Source organism: Acanthisitta chloris, unplaced genomic scaffold, assembly GCF_000695815.1.
Source record: "Acanthisitta chloris isolate BGI_N310 unplaced genomic scaffold, ASM69581v1 Scaffold31875, whole genome shotgun sequence".
Lineage (NCBI taxonomy): Eukaryota > Metazoa > Chordata > Aves > Passeriformes > Acanthisittidae > Acanthisitta > Acanthisitta chloris.
This window is the reverse complement of record NW_008673637.1, coordinates 1-15,494: the sequence shown is the minus strand read 5'-3', so window position 1 is coordinate 15,494 and position 15,494 is coordinate 1. Positions and strand designations below refer to the sequence as shown.

Genomic DNA, 15,494 nt, shown 5'->3' with positions numbered 1-15,494 from the left:
CTTTCTGGAACAAGGTTTCTTTCCTTTCTACGTTTCTTGAATTCTGAATAAATTACTAAGTCCATAAATACCCTTATCCATTTAGATAATTCCATGAATTTCTAGTACTGTATTTATGTACTGCCATTAAGCAGTTCTGTGGCAACTTTCATGCTTGAGCACTGTAGCTAATGATGCACATACATCTATCCATTTGACATGTAAAACAGATATTAAAAAGTAAAATATACTCACTTCAGATATTTAGAGGCAAAAGCAGGAGTCAACAAATGCAGTGCAAAACTGAGAGGTGGGAGATGCTTAAACGTGAGAGGGGAATGGTGTGTGGGATTTTTCTTAAAATGCAAAATCACCATTTTGGAAATGTGAAAAAATACATAGCTTCATTTTAAAAATACAATGAAGAAGGCAAAAGAAGAAATAATTTACAGACCATGCGGGGAAAACAGAGGTTTGCAATCAATAAAAGATAGCAGCCGAAGAACCGAAACATTTGGTGGAAGCTGAGGGTATCTCCGTGGGTGTAAGGAGAGACTGTGAGCATAGCACTGTGTGTTCTCTTGTGGAGCCTGTGCTCTGTGGGTCACACACTGGGTAACATGCTACAACAAAAATGCTTGCTTGGGGTATTCTTTAGTAGTGAGGCCCTGCAGGGATTCAGTAAATCCTGCTTAGTGGTCTTCTCTACCTATTAGTAGAGTGAAGTAAGTGTTGTTTACAAATTGGTGAGAGTAGAAAATTACTAATTAGGGCAGGCTGCTTTGGAGAACCTGGTGTGTTCATCTGAGCAGCATGCTTTTTAACACCACTGAACTGAAGGAACTAAAAGAGAAAAGGCTCATAACCCAGGGGTGTTACTGCTTTTCAAGCTTGCGCTGAAAAGTCTCTGGGGTGGGACTGGTGTGTCTCACATATACTGGGCAGCAAAGACTTCTTAGTACTGTGATGCAACTGAGAAGGTGAGGAGAGCCACTGGATGCTTTAGCAGAGGAACACAGCAGTCTGTGGCAGTAACGAGGCCCTTGAGAGAAAACTGCTCAGTCCTGGTGCCTTTACTTTCCATCCTTTCCAACCGATGATAAATTGTAAGAGTTACAGGATTGACCGTGGGGTCCGTAGAGGATCGATTGTAATGGCATGTTTAATAAACTCAGGCTGTTTGGTCATGGCCCTTGGTAGGTATGATCTGTCAGTAAGGGTGATCTGTGAGAGCTATCCTGGTATTTTAAAGGAATGTGGTTTTATTTGATCTGCTGGGCCTTGGGTGACCTGGACAGAATGAATCCAGAGCTGCAATGCTCCTCACAAACCTGGACAGAAATGGTAGGAATAGGCCAGGGAGCTTCAGTGGCCACTTGGTCCTGGGGCATGAAGGAGGGGATGGCCAGGCCTCACGTGGTAGTTCAGTGTCAGCTGCCTGTGGCTGCTCCCTGGCCTCACTTACAGTCAGATGAGGGTCTTTCCCAGCTGTGTGAGAGCCAAACTGAGCTAAGGTAGGACTGGGCCAGGTAGCAGAACTGAAAATGGGAACCCCTCAGTTTCTTCCTTATAACTCTGGCACATGGGTAGTGCAGAGAAGAAAAACTACATCTTTCAAAGTCAGAGAGAGACAGAAAGTCAGGGTGTGCTGAGCCTGGGATTACAAGTCAAATGTAGCGCAGCAGTCCTGGGTCTGTTTCCAGGTTCCTGGCAGCTTAGGAACAAGGGGCCTGTGCTCTACCTGGGTATCTGGCTGTTCTAGCCGGCATCCTCTGATCCTTCCCAGCCTTCATGTTCAGACAGGAGAAAGGACTTGTCCAGGGACACTCACATGCAGTGATCCAAAGGGATGTGTGATTTCCAAGGGTTGTGGGAGGGAAACCTGTCTGCAGCTGCAATCCTGAGGAATGAAAAAAACCCATTGAGGACAAGGTGTTAGAAACAGTGTTGGCTGTGAGAAGACACAGGCATGTAGCTTGTCCATGAAGGTGTCAATGTGACACTGCTGGATGCAGTTCGTTGTTTCTTATGTTTATTTTTCAATCAAAATTGCACACACAGTGCAACTTGCACAGTGTTCTTTGAAGGCCCCTGAGAAATGCTAGGACCAGGCTGTCTGTCTAACCTTTTTCTTGCACGTGTGCGAGAAAGCTAGCGACATGAGCACCTGCCCCCTTCTGTCCTGTGTTCTCAGTGCCTTGGTGTGCCAAAAGAGACAACGCTCGCTTCTTCATTGCTCACCACAGCTCCATTCTGTTCAAGCCCTTGTCTGAAGGCAAAGGCTTTAATTTGGGTAGGCTTTCTTGTGGTGCTTGTCTGAGTGTGTTATAAACAAAAGGAAAATCACGTTGTCAGCAGGTTTCTGAAATGGAGGGCAGGATGCCGTCCCTGTATTATAGGCTGTGATTTAAGGAATGTGTGGGCTCAGGTCAGAGGACTTACTGGAACCTTCGAAGTACTTTGGACTTCACAGTAACTTTAAGACTGCAAACCTGGTTTTGATTTTTACGCTTTCTTTTTTTCTCGAGTACTTGGAGAACAAGGTGTTACATGACTGTAGGTGCAGTCCTGTGGAGCACCTGGCCATACTTGAGTGCATGGCATCTCTGCCAGTGAGACCTAGAGACTCACCCAAAATGGGAAACACGAGCTAGTGACTGCAGATGCAAAATCTGGCCTGGAGATTGCCTGGGTCCATGTTACAGTTTTCTGGGAGAAAGCAGGGAGGTATTCAGCGAAGAGATCACCCTCACTGCTTCCCTGGTCCCCTATCTCACCTGCCTGTGCCAGCTTTTCTAGCAGACCTATAGCGAGAGGCCTCCCGTGTTTTGTGTGTGGTGGCTCACACTGGAGCAAGGCCAGCCTGTGCTCTCAGGGAAATGGGAATCTCATTGGAAAAATGGCTTGTGATGATTTTTGTAATCAAAAGCTGTCACCAAGCCCATGGATTAGAGGTCAGCACTGAGTATAAGCCCTAAAATTCACAAACTCCTGAGCTCTTTGTTTTGCAGTCTTACTGTTTTAGTATACTTTTTTGTGCTGCCTATGTAAAATTAGCACTTTGAATTCTGGGGAAGAAAGGATTAGGAGTACAGTTTTTAACCCGGGGCAGAATGAACTGATACTCAAAAACTTCAGAATAGCCAGATTTGTATAAGAAGGTGGAGAGGTTTTATCTTTAGTTTACGTGTTGGAACTCCTGGAACGATACAGAGTAAATATTTTTCTCAGTGACACTTTAGCTGAGGAGCCCATAGCCTTGATCATAAGGGATGTACAGCTCTAGTCTTTGCTTTTCTTTAATGAGCTATAAAAGTTGTAGTCCTTGCTCCTATATAAATACCACTTCATATGTATGTAACAGAACATGTACGTTCAATGAATCCAGTGCATTGTAATCTGTTTGTACTGTATACATATTTCCCAACAACATGTGTAAATCAGGTTGATTGAATACAGTCAGCAGTTTCATGTGAAATCAGATACTGCTGATGACCTGTGTATGGCTTAAGTTCTTAACTCAGGTATCTGCAGCCTTTGCAGATCAGCTGACAGCCTCTGTCACTGGGTTGTCTTACTGATCATTTGCTCAGGAGGCTTTACAGACTTGTCCTGAGATAAGTGCAGAGAGGGAGCACTACTGCAGGGCAGCCCCCTGTGGGAGCCGTAGCAGGGGAAGGGCTGGTGGGCAGCACAGCTGAGGGTGGGGGGAAATTCAGAACCCTTTCCCTCCTGACCTGATGGCTGGAGCTGGCTGGACCTCTTGTATGCAGCTCCTAACTTTGTGACATGGGGGCTTCCTCTTTGCAGGTCTGTGCAGAAACCAGGTCAGTACAGTCCCAGTGAACATTGTTAGAGAACAAAATTATGCTTCTCATTGCTGTGGGAGCTGCACAAAGCCCATTTCTTCTCTGACGTTTTCCCTTCTCTTTGGCAAAGCTGATCCCTGAGTCTGCAGCTCCTTGCTAGGGATTGATTGTTCACCAGTTTAATTAGCTCACTGGCCAACGGATTGTTTTTGAATGGTTCTTCTGCCCCAACATTCAAATAGCAGTAATGATCCTGTAGCCAATGTTTAAGGGGAAATTTTTGTACTGTTTGGCTTTCTGGCCATTCTCTTCCATCCACCATCCACGTTTTTTCTCCCTCCATTTTCTAAACTAAAATCCCTTTCCAGAAGAGCTGGACTGTAGGTTTACAGCTGGGGTACATTTTTCTTTAAGCTGTAGTGGAAACAAACCTACCTGGGTACTATTATTCACTGAAAGCAAAGCAAAGAGTCAATGACTATTGGAGTGAATTTAGATTGTTCTCCCATGCAGTTCTCTTCCCAGCGTTCATTCAAAATGGAAATGAATGAATGGTCTTTTCTTAGAGACAAAGCTGCCCTGGTGGTACTTAGCCACATTCTTGTGGTCCTCAGCCATCCCAAAGAGATTGTACCAGGAATGTTCTAGAGCCGATTTAGGTGACTCTTACTATTGTTTACCTTCAGTTGTTCCTTCCTGGAGCCTGTCTGGATCAGCAGCTCCCTCTTTGCCGGTGTTTGTTTTTAACAAGGTTTCCTCCTCTCCTAATCCCAAAGCCTGGGACATAAACGTCCCTTGTTTAGTTACATGTGTTTCATTACTGAGCTAAGGCTCCCTCTGTGTGAGCTCTGCCGGACCAGCCAGCTCAGTAGCAAGTGCAAGGCACAGGGGTTTCGTCCTGTTTCACACTGCTCTCTCTCGTGCAGGAGTTATTCAGCGCTGCACTGCTGTGAAGTACCACTACACCTCCAGCTCTCTGCCTCGCAACTTACCCGTCAATATCACAAACACCATCCGGCAGGATGAGTGGCACGCGCTCCGTAAGTAACCCAAAGCTGTGTACAGGACTCTTGGGAATACTTAATGCCTTACTGCGATGCCAGGTGAGGGCTCTGAATCATCAAGCTATTTCTGGGCTCTAGTAGACATTTATCAGTGAGGAAGTACAGGCAGCTGACAGTGTCACTGAAAGGGGACCTGAGATTTGGAGGGGCCTAAAGCAGTGAATTCAGGAACACAGGCACATGTGTAGTGTGTTGCAAAGTGTCATCATGTTCTGGATCTGGGGACAGACTTCCTAGCTGGCTTACAGCAAAGCGTCACTGTATAGATCTTGTTGCATTTTTCATTGTGCTCACCAGTGACCTAGTGCAATTCCCTGGTGACCAGCTCTTTTAGGCAACAGCCCAGTATGTCTTTGCCACCTCCTGTTAACCAGCACCTGGCCCACAAGCTGCCTCATGCCCAAGTCCTTCCCACACAGATAAGTGACCTGTAGCCTGTGAATGATAAAATAATTTTTTTGTGCTCATGCTTTATTCTATGCTTGTTGTCCTGTTCTGTTGCCTCACATAATTCAGCCTCGACCCTGTCATGTGAGAGTCAGTGCCAAGGAAATCCAACTAGAGACTGAACTAGGAGGAAACAAGAACAGCAATTTTACTATGGATGGCAAAATGTTGTTCATATCACTGATACCCAAGCTTTTTTTTTATTTTTTTTTTGAGCTTGCTGCTGGAGTTGTTCCCATCCTACTGTATTGATCTGCTGTTGCTTCTGTCCTTCCACTATTTCTCTTTCCAGTTCATACTATGTGCCTTCCATGCACTAATCCTTTAGTTCTCTTCAGTGTCCCCTCTCACTTCTTTTGTTTCTGTTTTCAGCAGACCCAACAAACTCCATGCCAAAGAAAGACACTACACCAAAAAAAGAGGCAAAATGCCCTTGTAGCACTAACATACTGCTGAATTCATGAAGTGCCTCTTCTGTCTCATACTGGGGGCTATTTGGCTGGTACTTCTCCTGATCAGGACAGAAATGCTCTGTAGTTGCACAGTGCCCAGCAGAATGGAGCCAAGTTAGTTGGATTCCCTTAGTTTGAGTGTAATGGGCAAACTGTTTGCCTGAGGGAATCTACAGGAGAAGGAGCCCATGGGTGATGTACAAACTTTAGAACCAGTAAATCTACATCTCCCTGGACTCTCCCCAACTGTCCTGTCTAGGTGCCATCGTCTTGATGTCTTCTTGCTTTTCTTCTCTCTCTTTCTTCAGATTTGCGGAGGATGACAGCTGGCTTCATTGGCATGGCAGTCTCCATCATCCTGTTTGGGTGGATCATTGGTGTGCTGGGCTGCTGTAAACAGCAGGAGCTCATGCAGTACGTGGCTGGACTGCTCTTCCTAATGGGAGGTGAGAGTCTCTCACTTCTGCTCCTGAAGTCACCACTTTCAGTATTGCTGGCTGGGGAGGTGCTCTTAAAAGTAAAATCAGCCCACAGCAAGCACACGAGGCAGTTACTTAGTGCAGCAAGCCATCAGCACAGTGCAGAACTGCCACTGCCAGCACTGGGCAGGACCTGTGCTCGCACGGGGACTGCAGATCTCTGAGTACACCCTGCCATATGCATGTAAGCCTTCCACTCTGGAGAGCTGGTGTGTAGCCACAGGGACCACGTGCACAGTGAGCACAGTCCTCTTGCCTGCTCCACGTGTGGAGCCTGTGGCTCCTGTCAGACAGCTCAGCTCAGTTTGCCCCAGTGAATATTAACAAACAGAAAAGTTAATGTAGAGCAGCTTTCTGATGCTCAAAGATGCTCACATCTTTGGATAATGATGAAGTCCAAATCCAGCCAAGCCTGGGAGAACATTGGCCCAGTGGTAAGGACGTGAGCTCAGTGCTTGCCAGGGGTGTTACATCTGTTTGTCCTGGCTGGGAGCAAACTTTCTGCATAGCCAAAGGTTTCTCTGAACTTTGATTGTTCTGCTCCAAAATGGTCAGCATTTCACCTGTATTTGAAAGGGGCATAGTAGCAACCACAAATGCACCAAAAGGGTGAGCTACAGAGATGCTCCAAGGATGGGGACACTTATTTTGCAAGCAGGAAATACGCAACTTTCAAGTATGACAAATGAGGCTCTACTTAAAAGCCAGAGCTGCTAGCGTAGAGGCCCAGCGTCAGCACCTCTAATGGCTGCAAGCAAGGAACTTTGTGGTCAACAGCAATTCTGTCACCTAAGCAAGTAGGTATGACTCTGCTTTGCTGCCACTTTTGGGGTGGGGTGTGTGGGAAATCTTCCCTTGCTGTAAACAAGCCTTCTTAAGGGGTGTTTTGGGGGGAGCTGCACAGAAAACCACCCTGCCCACATGGTGTGATGCTGGAAAGGCTGGAAGTTAGGCTCATGCTGTCCTTGATCATCTCATGTGCTGCTTTACTGCAGTTTCCTTTGGGAACGTTGTAATTTTTTTATTGCACAGCAGTGAGTGAGTAAAGTATTACAAGTGGAACAGGTAGACTGTGTCCCCTTCAGGTGCTTCTGCATGTACTGTGATGGGAATGCTGTCAGCAGTAAGAGCTGTCATTAGTATTTATTCATAGCTGGAGAGAATAAAAGGATCACCAAGACCTTGAGTCTAGTGTGCTACTGTATATTAGACATACTAGAGTGCCTTGCATTATGTTTCTTCTCTGTATAGGTGTTTAGTGAATGTGCAGCAGATGGCAAAAACCTGGCCATTCTCTATGGGGCTAGGGTACTGCTGGCAGAATTCTGGGTGTTCCTTGCAGAAACCAAGCAGTGCTGTACTTTGCAGCCCTGGGATTCAGCTATTTACCTTCCATAGGAGAAACTGCCCAAATACTGTCTGGATGTCAAGACATTAGTCACTGGAGAACTGATGAACTATACATGACTGAGTGCAAAGCTGCAACAGAAGGAGCTAGGGCAGCACTGGTTATTTGTGAAGCCAGGTATCTTACAGTCCTATATGTATTTTGCCTTTCTTTTTTTCTCTGCCTTATAAAAAGAGTGACTGGTAGGCCTGCAGAAAAAAAAACAAGCATAGTTCTTACTTTTGAAGATTCATGACTTTGAAAATACCTAGGGGGGAAAAAACAGAGCACGATTAACCCGAGGGCAGTGTAGAACCCTCTTGCTTTTCTCCTGCAGGTACGTGCTGTATCATCTCACTCTGCACATGTGTAGCCGGGATCAATTTTGAGCTCTCGCGCTACCCTCGCTACGTCTATGGGCTGCCAGAGGACATCAGTCATGGCTATGGCTGGTCCATGTTCTGTGCCTGGGGAGGCCTGGGCCTCACCCTGCTGGCTGGGTTCCTCTGCACCTTGGCCCCGTCACTCAACACGTCCCGGGCGTCCGTACAAAAACCCAGACAAGAAAATGGCGCCGTGTGACCCCGGAGGGAGTGAGGAGAGACTCTGAAAAGCGCAGCCTGGGCGGAGCTGTGGGTTAACATCGGGGAGAGGTGGCGTGTCAGCACGTGGAGAGCAGTGCCATAGCTGTTGACATACCAGCCCATGGGATGCTACTACAGCCTCCAGTCGCAGACACAGACATTGCAAGGAGCTCCAGGTTTGACTTGTTGGCAATTTGAGCATTGACGGTTTAAGGGGGACAGTTCTTTCAATTTGCTTTTCTTCTGTTTATAAGGGATTAAGTCCAAGGCTGTGTCTTTTTTGTGCTGTTTTTTGAACTGTACCTCCATGGTCCTGTTATTGTCCAGTTGTAAGGGATGTTTACGCACCAACTCTATTGCTGCAGGTCTGTGTAATTCAGGCCCAGATTAGGGCAAGGAGCTAAGTGAAGTTGGCTTGAACACTTTTGCAACAGGCATGTCTCGTATTGGCTCAGGCCATCCTTTCCCAAAAGAACCTTGATCTAAGCTGAGGTTTAGGCCAAAGAACTAGCCCATTCTTAGTATTAATTCATTTAAATCAGCAACCTGTGCTATTCCATGCTGTGGGGTATCAGCTATTTGCTCACTCCCAAAGCTGTTTCCAAAAGGAGATGGCTGTAACTGAGCAGCAAGACGCCAAGTAAACTTACTGGCTCTGGGAACGTTTTTCTCAGCTTCTTACACAGGTAAGGTTACCCATTTGGCTAACTTAACATACCCTTGTTTTAATGGGGAGATGTATGCAATGTGCAGCTTGTAACCAGAGACCAGGGTGTGTCTCTCAAAATATGTCATAGTTTGAGTTTCACCCCCAAACTAACCTGTGGGTGCAGCTCCTGTTCTGTGAAAGGAGATGAGTAATTCTCCCTGAGCTCAAATAACAGTACTGCTAAAATAGCAGATGTACAGCCCCATCTAATATTAATGTCCAAAGGAACCACAGTGTATTTTCCTCAGGAACGTGTGGCTTCTGCTCACTTCTCCACTCCCCACTCCCTAATCACCAATGTCCCCTGAGCATAGCGTGTCAAGAACACGCATGGAACAAGCTCTCTTTCTCTCTCTTTCTGTCTCCAAAATGGGCACTAAGGACCTTGGTACCAGTGCAAGTACTAGGGCTAACTCAGGAACATCAGCCAAAGTACTCTGGGGTGCATTTTTCTTTCATTCATCTGTTCTTTTTCCCTCCCTCACATCCCTGCCCCTCTCCCAAGCGTCCAAAAACTGCACAGGTAAAGATGAGATGGCCAGCATTTGGAGATGTTTACATTGTATTTAAAATACAATACAGTGGCATGTAAGATACTTAGTGCTAAAGTCAGTGTATTTATGAGAAGTGTAATTTTTAAATGGAAGTTGTAATTCTCAACTGGCATTAAAAGTACTGAAAGACTTGCTCAGTGGATGAGACCTTGAATTCTTTATGACTAAGCAACAGACATTCACCAGACAGCTCACACATACACCAGCAAGGGTGTTAAAGCTTCTAGAGGTAAGTTCAACTGACAAAGTTAAAACATCATGTGTGATGTGTGTTCACTTCTCCCTTGCAAAATAAGTGTTAGTTCAAAAGTTCCACTCTAGCAAAGCTGTATAGTCTGTTCACTGGCTGCACAGGCGAAAATTTGGAATGCTGTCTGAGCTGCAGTTCATCAATGCCCAGGTACACTTCCTGCAGTATAACCTGCTGGTCCTCACCCAGCAGCAGCAGAGCAGGTTTAATCCAGTTTCAGCAAGAGGAGAGTCCAAGGGCAGCATGACAGGCTCCACAGACAGGGCTTTCCACCTCCCTTACACATGTAGAACTACAGAGCACGGGTGACTGCCCCAACACATCACAGATTTTGTTTCAAGGGGAAAAAATGCTTTATTTTTTCCAGACAGAAAGTGATACAGTCCAATATAGTTCTGTCCTCTGCCAAGACCACAACCTTGACTGAGCAGAGATCAGGCATAGTACTGCAGATTGGCTTTTTTCTTTGCTTGAACCTCCAGGATTCCTTCCATGTAGTCCTCATGGGTGAGCTCTGTAGCGCCACGGCGGAGGGCAATCATCCCCTGCCCAACAAGACAGTATTTAGAGAAGGAATGTGCACACCACATCAGTTCCCAGTAATTACTCCATGCTAGCTTGTGCCTTGCCCTCCCAGCAGTGCTGGCTGCTGCAGAGGAACACTTACCGCTTCGACACACACAGCCTTGCACTGAGCTCCATTGAAATCGTCTGTGCAGCGAGCCAGTTCCTCATAGTTCACGTCAGGGCTGGTATGAGCAGAAAAGCAGGGAAGAAAGTCTGAGAACATGTACCAAACAGTAAAAGAAAGGTAGGGAGTTTCCTCAACCCAACAGTGAGCAAGTGCCTGCCTACCACTTCTCAGCCCAAGGTACAATCACGACTGACAAGCACAGCCCCAACAGGCCATACCTGACATTCATTTTGCGTGAATGGATCTGCATGATTCTGGCTCTGGCCTCCTCATTAGGCATCGGGAACTCAATCTTCCTATCCAGTCGTCCAGAGCGGAGCAAAGCTGGGTCCAAGATATCAACCCGGTTGGTTGCAGCAATCACCTACGCAGAAGTAGGATCATCAGTATGAGGCACCTGGAGGACAGGCCTCTTCTCCCCAGGGATCCACCAAGCTTCTGCCCTGGACATTGTTTTCCATCCCCTGCTAGAGCGCCCTCGACCCCAGCAGCCCTCCCTGCTAGGTCCCAACCTTGACTTGTGTGTTGGGCTGGAAACCATCGAGCTGGTTAAGCAGCTCCAGCATGGTCCTCTGTACCTCCCGGTCACCAGCCTTCTCACTGTCAAACCTGAGGAGGAAACAAGAGTAAAACTATCAGTGGAACTTGACTACTCTGTCCCTATGCTTTTCATCACATCAAGACACAGAATGACTGCAGTTCACACTCCTTGGTCAGGATCTTACAAATTCCTCCTTGAGGCTACAGGGGATCCTATCCCGATGAGGACTGCAACTAGAGTAACTGTCAGCAGCACCTAAGTCTTACTAAGTCCTCAGAGCTGAATGGGGCTCATGTGGTCCAAGCAGTAAATAAGGGTGAACATCTCCATTGTGCCTGCTGCAGTGATCAGAAAACAGTTTTGTACAGGCAAAGGGCACTGCTAGGCAGCTCCTAAGAGCTTTACATCATGGTCTACACCTCACCTTTTAGTGCCAATGGCATCCAGTTCGTCAATAAAGATGATGGAAGGAGCTTTTTCCTTTGCGAGAGCGAAAGCGTCGCGTACCAGCTTAGCTCCGTCGCCAATGAACATCTGCACGAGCTGTGGGCCCGCGAGCTTCAGGAACGTAGCCTGGGGAGTCAGAGAGAGTCCTGTGCCTCACTTCTCAACAGGCTCAGTTCCAAGTACTATGCGAAGCCCTTACTTGACACAGAAAATCCCAGACTTTTTAACACCAGTTTGCATGTATAACCCCTCTCCCCTTGGAGGTGTTCTTATTGTTTTTCAGGTGCTATTTCACAGCAGCATATGCTTTCAAAGGTTGCTTTTACCTTGGTCTGGGCAGCACATGCTCGAGCTAGCAGCGTCTTCCCTGTTCCTGGAGGCCCGTACATGAGGACTCCTTTGGGTGGCTGTATACCCAGATTTTCGAATTTCTCCTTATGGTTCATTGGCAGGACAATGGCCTCCACAAGCTACAGCGAAACAAAAACATGAATACATAAACCCAGTCTTCTCCACAGGTCCAGGCTGCCTGCCTTTGACTTGAACTTCGAAGACTGTTGTCCTCAGTCACAGCAGAAACCACACATGATGTGTCACCTCTTGGATTTGTTTGTCCAGCCCCCCGATGTCACTGTACTGCTCTGTGGGCCTCTCATCCACCTCCATGGCCTTCACCCGCGAATCATACTCGGTAGGCAGAGTCTCCAGGATCAAGTAAGAGTCTTTGTTCACCCCCTGTAAACACAAGTCCTTTGCTTTTAACAGGCCTTTCAGATAGCAGTTAATAAACACTCAATCCAAGATGATTTACTGGACCTCAAGGAGCAGGAATAACCAGCTTTGACACTGGCACTCATCAAATCACCACAGCTCGGCACGACGGACAATGCCACAGCTAACCCAGCACATTGTAAAAGAGAGTGGTCCAATTTACTTAAACACAGAAGACAGGGCTTACACAACTTACTAGGTGACCTCTAAGTTTTCAGCACCTAATTTTATGTATAATGAACACTCACCCCAAACTACTTTTCTACACTACAAATACGACTGAACCCATAATACCTATTAACATTTTGGTACAGAAATGGTCTTGCAGAAATCTGGACAGATTTGTCTATTTTCTAAAGGGCAAGACACATGGATTTTCTGGCCACCATCATATCTAACCATAACAACAGCATCACTCACCACCAGGTCTCCAGGCTTCAACTTCTCAGCATCAACCAACCCAATAACAGGCAGGAAATATGTCTGTAGAAAAGAAATCAAAGTAAGCAAACCCAGATGTACTAGAAGGTCGTTTTCATCACTGCTCACACCTGGCTGGGTCTTACCTGACGCGTAGAGGTCTTGATCACAGCACACTTGCCCTTTCTCTGGGAGTCCAGGTCAATGTTTGCTCCATCCTCCTCCTGGTCATTAGGGTCAACATCCAGCAGCTGAAAACCAGAGTGAACGAGTCCATGACAATGTAACTAGGCTAGCAGGATGACCCCAGCATTAATGCTTCTAAACTGCATGCTGTGGGACAAGAAAATTTTCTGTCATCCATCAGCAGCGGAATCCTGAAAGCATTAAAGCCGTCCTGTAAAAATCAGTCTCTCCCTTTCCTCATGAAGCAGCACACAGCAATGCATAGAAAGACACTACAAAGTTCAGAACAATGCAGTGGCTAATGGCACTGATTTCCCCTCCCATACAGCAGCTCACATTAAGCCTAAAGTTCATTAAGCTTTAAAACAGTAGAACAAACCAATCCCATTTCTAAAAAACTATCAGCATTTTTTCCCCATCATCATCAAAATTGCTGAATTACAAAAAGCACGCGATGCAGCGAGAGAGCCACTGCCTTTCATTCTCTGTTAACAAGTACTGAATTCCACGTGCCCAAGCTGCACCGAGCGGGGCTGTACCACCCTCTCACCGCTGGTACGCAGCGGCGAACGGGAGCCACACTAAGGAACCACCCGGACGAGACGTGGGCAAGTGATGTGCACTTCAGGTCACAGACAAACCTGACAGAAAAGCCTGGACATCCTGGCTCTGGCAGCATTGGCAGTTTGAGAACACTCTGTGCCTCGAGTCACTGACCAAGTCCCCTGCCCTGCCACTACATACTGCACACACTTCTCACAGCACTGCTGAAGAGCCCACCACTCTCACCTCAATAACATTGGAGACAAGGTATGGCAGGGTCTTGTTCACTTTGATCTTCTCACTGTTCTCTTTGATCTTGTCTTTCATAGCCTGAAGCTCATGGGTCACTCGCAGCACTTCGCTCTTCATGATCTGGAATTGGTACACAGATGAAAGAAATACGAATAATATCAGAAGACCAAAGCAAGATAAAATTCATTCATTTTTTTCAGCCGTAAACAGTATAGAAACATAAGTCTGAGGAAACTGGGTATAAAAACAGGTAATTAAAGTAAGAGGAAAATCCCGAAAAATGAACCAGAACTGGTAAGTGCATTTATACCCAAGACTAACGCACCCACTGCAGGTGTTTCGTAGGGCTGTCTGGCTGACGCCCGCACGTGTTTTCTTCCCTTTCCTGATTCGTCATACAGTTTGAAAACACAGTTTGTGATCCCCACTGAAGTGTCTGTAGCACCAAGAGGTTTCAGGAGAACAGCTCACACCTGAACTGGTGTGACTGTTTAATGGGGAAATCCACCTTGCGCTAAGAAACTACCTTTTGAAAGCTCCTGACGCCTGTGCATAATGCAGTGCTGCAACACTCGTTCACAGGGCAGATACAGAATCTCTTATGTTAAAATGCAACACACCTGTACACTTGATTTAATAAAACACAGTCTAGGAGACAAGGAAAATGGCACAAAGGGAGGTGCTGATAAACACTTCCCAGTTATGATGCTCTTCCTATGAAATAAGGCTACTTTTACTCCTTAATGTTTTCTGCACTGTAAAAACCTTTACAGTCTTTAAAGAATAAGAAGGGACGTTAGTAAGTCACAATTACTTGTGGAGCCTAAAGCAGCATAGGATGAAGTTTCTCTGTAGAGGCTGTGAAGTATTTTTTCTCAATATTGCTAACACTGAGCAGCAGACAAACTCAGACTACAGTTGTAAGTCCTCTTTGTGCAAAACAGGTCTGTCTTGAGACAGGTCTACTGACTCAATATCCTCATGAACGCACAAGACAAGAGGAGGGAGTGTATTCTCGCTGTGTTTGCAGGTGACACCAAACTGGGGGTTGGCTGCCACTCACAGGGCCTCAGGGAGTCTGGAGGAACACAGAAACCTTACAATGCAGAGCAGGACGTGCACCGCGCAGCGACAGGCCGGGCTGGCTGGGGACCTGAGCCACCGCGTGGACGACGCACTGCACGCGGCAGCAACGTGCCCTGGCACCAAGGGCGGCGAACGGCACCCTGCGCTGTCTCGCAGGAGTGTCGTTTGGAAAAAAGCGATCGGTCCCCTTTACCCAACACTTATTAACTCCTGTCTGGAGCACTTGGTCCAGTTTTGGTCCCCACACCCCGCAAAGACATTGATAAACTGGACTGGGTTCAGCGTGGGATCTCCAGCATAGCCAGGGGGCAGAGCGCAGGCCCTGTGAGGAGTGGCTGAGGGAGGTGGGATTGTTCACCTGGAGAAGAGAACTGCTGGGGAAGGTAACAAGACAGAACCAGAGGCTTCACAGGAGTACACTGTGGGCAGATGAGACAACAGACAAAGACTGAAACAAGAGAGATTCGGCCTGTAAAGCAAATCTTTATCCCCATGCAGCCTGCCAAGCAGTGGCACAGAATGCCCTGAGAAGTGGTGCAGAATCTGTCTTTAGAGGCTTTCACAATCCGACTGGTAAAGCCCTGAGCAACCTGGGTTACAGCTGACCTGCTCTGGCATGAGCTTGGCCTAGTTCTCAAGTCACTTCCAACCCGAGTTACCCGATGACACTACCTGGCCACGGCACAGACTGCTCCCTGCCCGGTGCCGGGGCAGGGAGGACCCGCTGCCCTTAGCTAAAGCCGCCAAGGCTGCGTACAACACCTGCCTCCTCGGCTTCCTCGGGTCCTCCTCACCCGGGGTCTCTTCCCTACCTTCGAGGCTTACTGTTCCTCAGCCTGC

At 47.1% G+C, this 15,494-nt stretch overlaps 2 protein-coding genes across 2 annotated transcripts; one reads left to right on the top strand and one right to left on the bottom strand.

The window, feature by feature from the left end:
- Window positions 1–4,648: 4,648 nt before the first annotated feature.
- LOC103802550 (transmembrane protein 178B-like) lies at window positions 4,649–8,507 on the top strand (the record flags this gene model as incomplete). Its single annotated transcript, XM_009075034.1, has 3 exons — window positions 4,649–4,828; window positions 6,060–6,197; window positions 7,955–8,507. Coding segments are annotated over 3 exons (563 nt in total), but the record flags the coding sequence as incomplete, so codon positions are not given.
- Window positions 8,508–10,048: 1,541 nt separating this feature from the next.
- Window positions 10,049–13,687, bottom strand: PSMC3 (proteasome (prosome, macropain) 26S subunit, ATPase, 3). Its single transcript, XM_009075033.1, has 10 exons — window positions 13,563–13,687; window positions 12,734–12,838; window positions 12,588–12,650; window positions 11,994–12,131; window positions 11,723–11,866; window positions 11,374–11,522; window positions 10,921–11,017; window positions 10,627–10,772; window positions 10,382–10,463; window positions 10,049–10,259 (listed from the first exon to the last, which is right to left on the bottom strand). The coding sequence occupies exons 1-10, from the start codon at window positions 13,683–13,685 to the stop codon at window positions 10,149–10,151; spliced, it is 1,158 nt and encodes a 385-aa protein (XP_009073281.1). The 5' UTR covers window positions 13,686–13,687; the 3' UTR covers window positions 10,049–10,148.
- Between the last annotated feature and the right edge of the window lie 1,807 nt (window positions 13,688–15,494).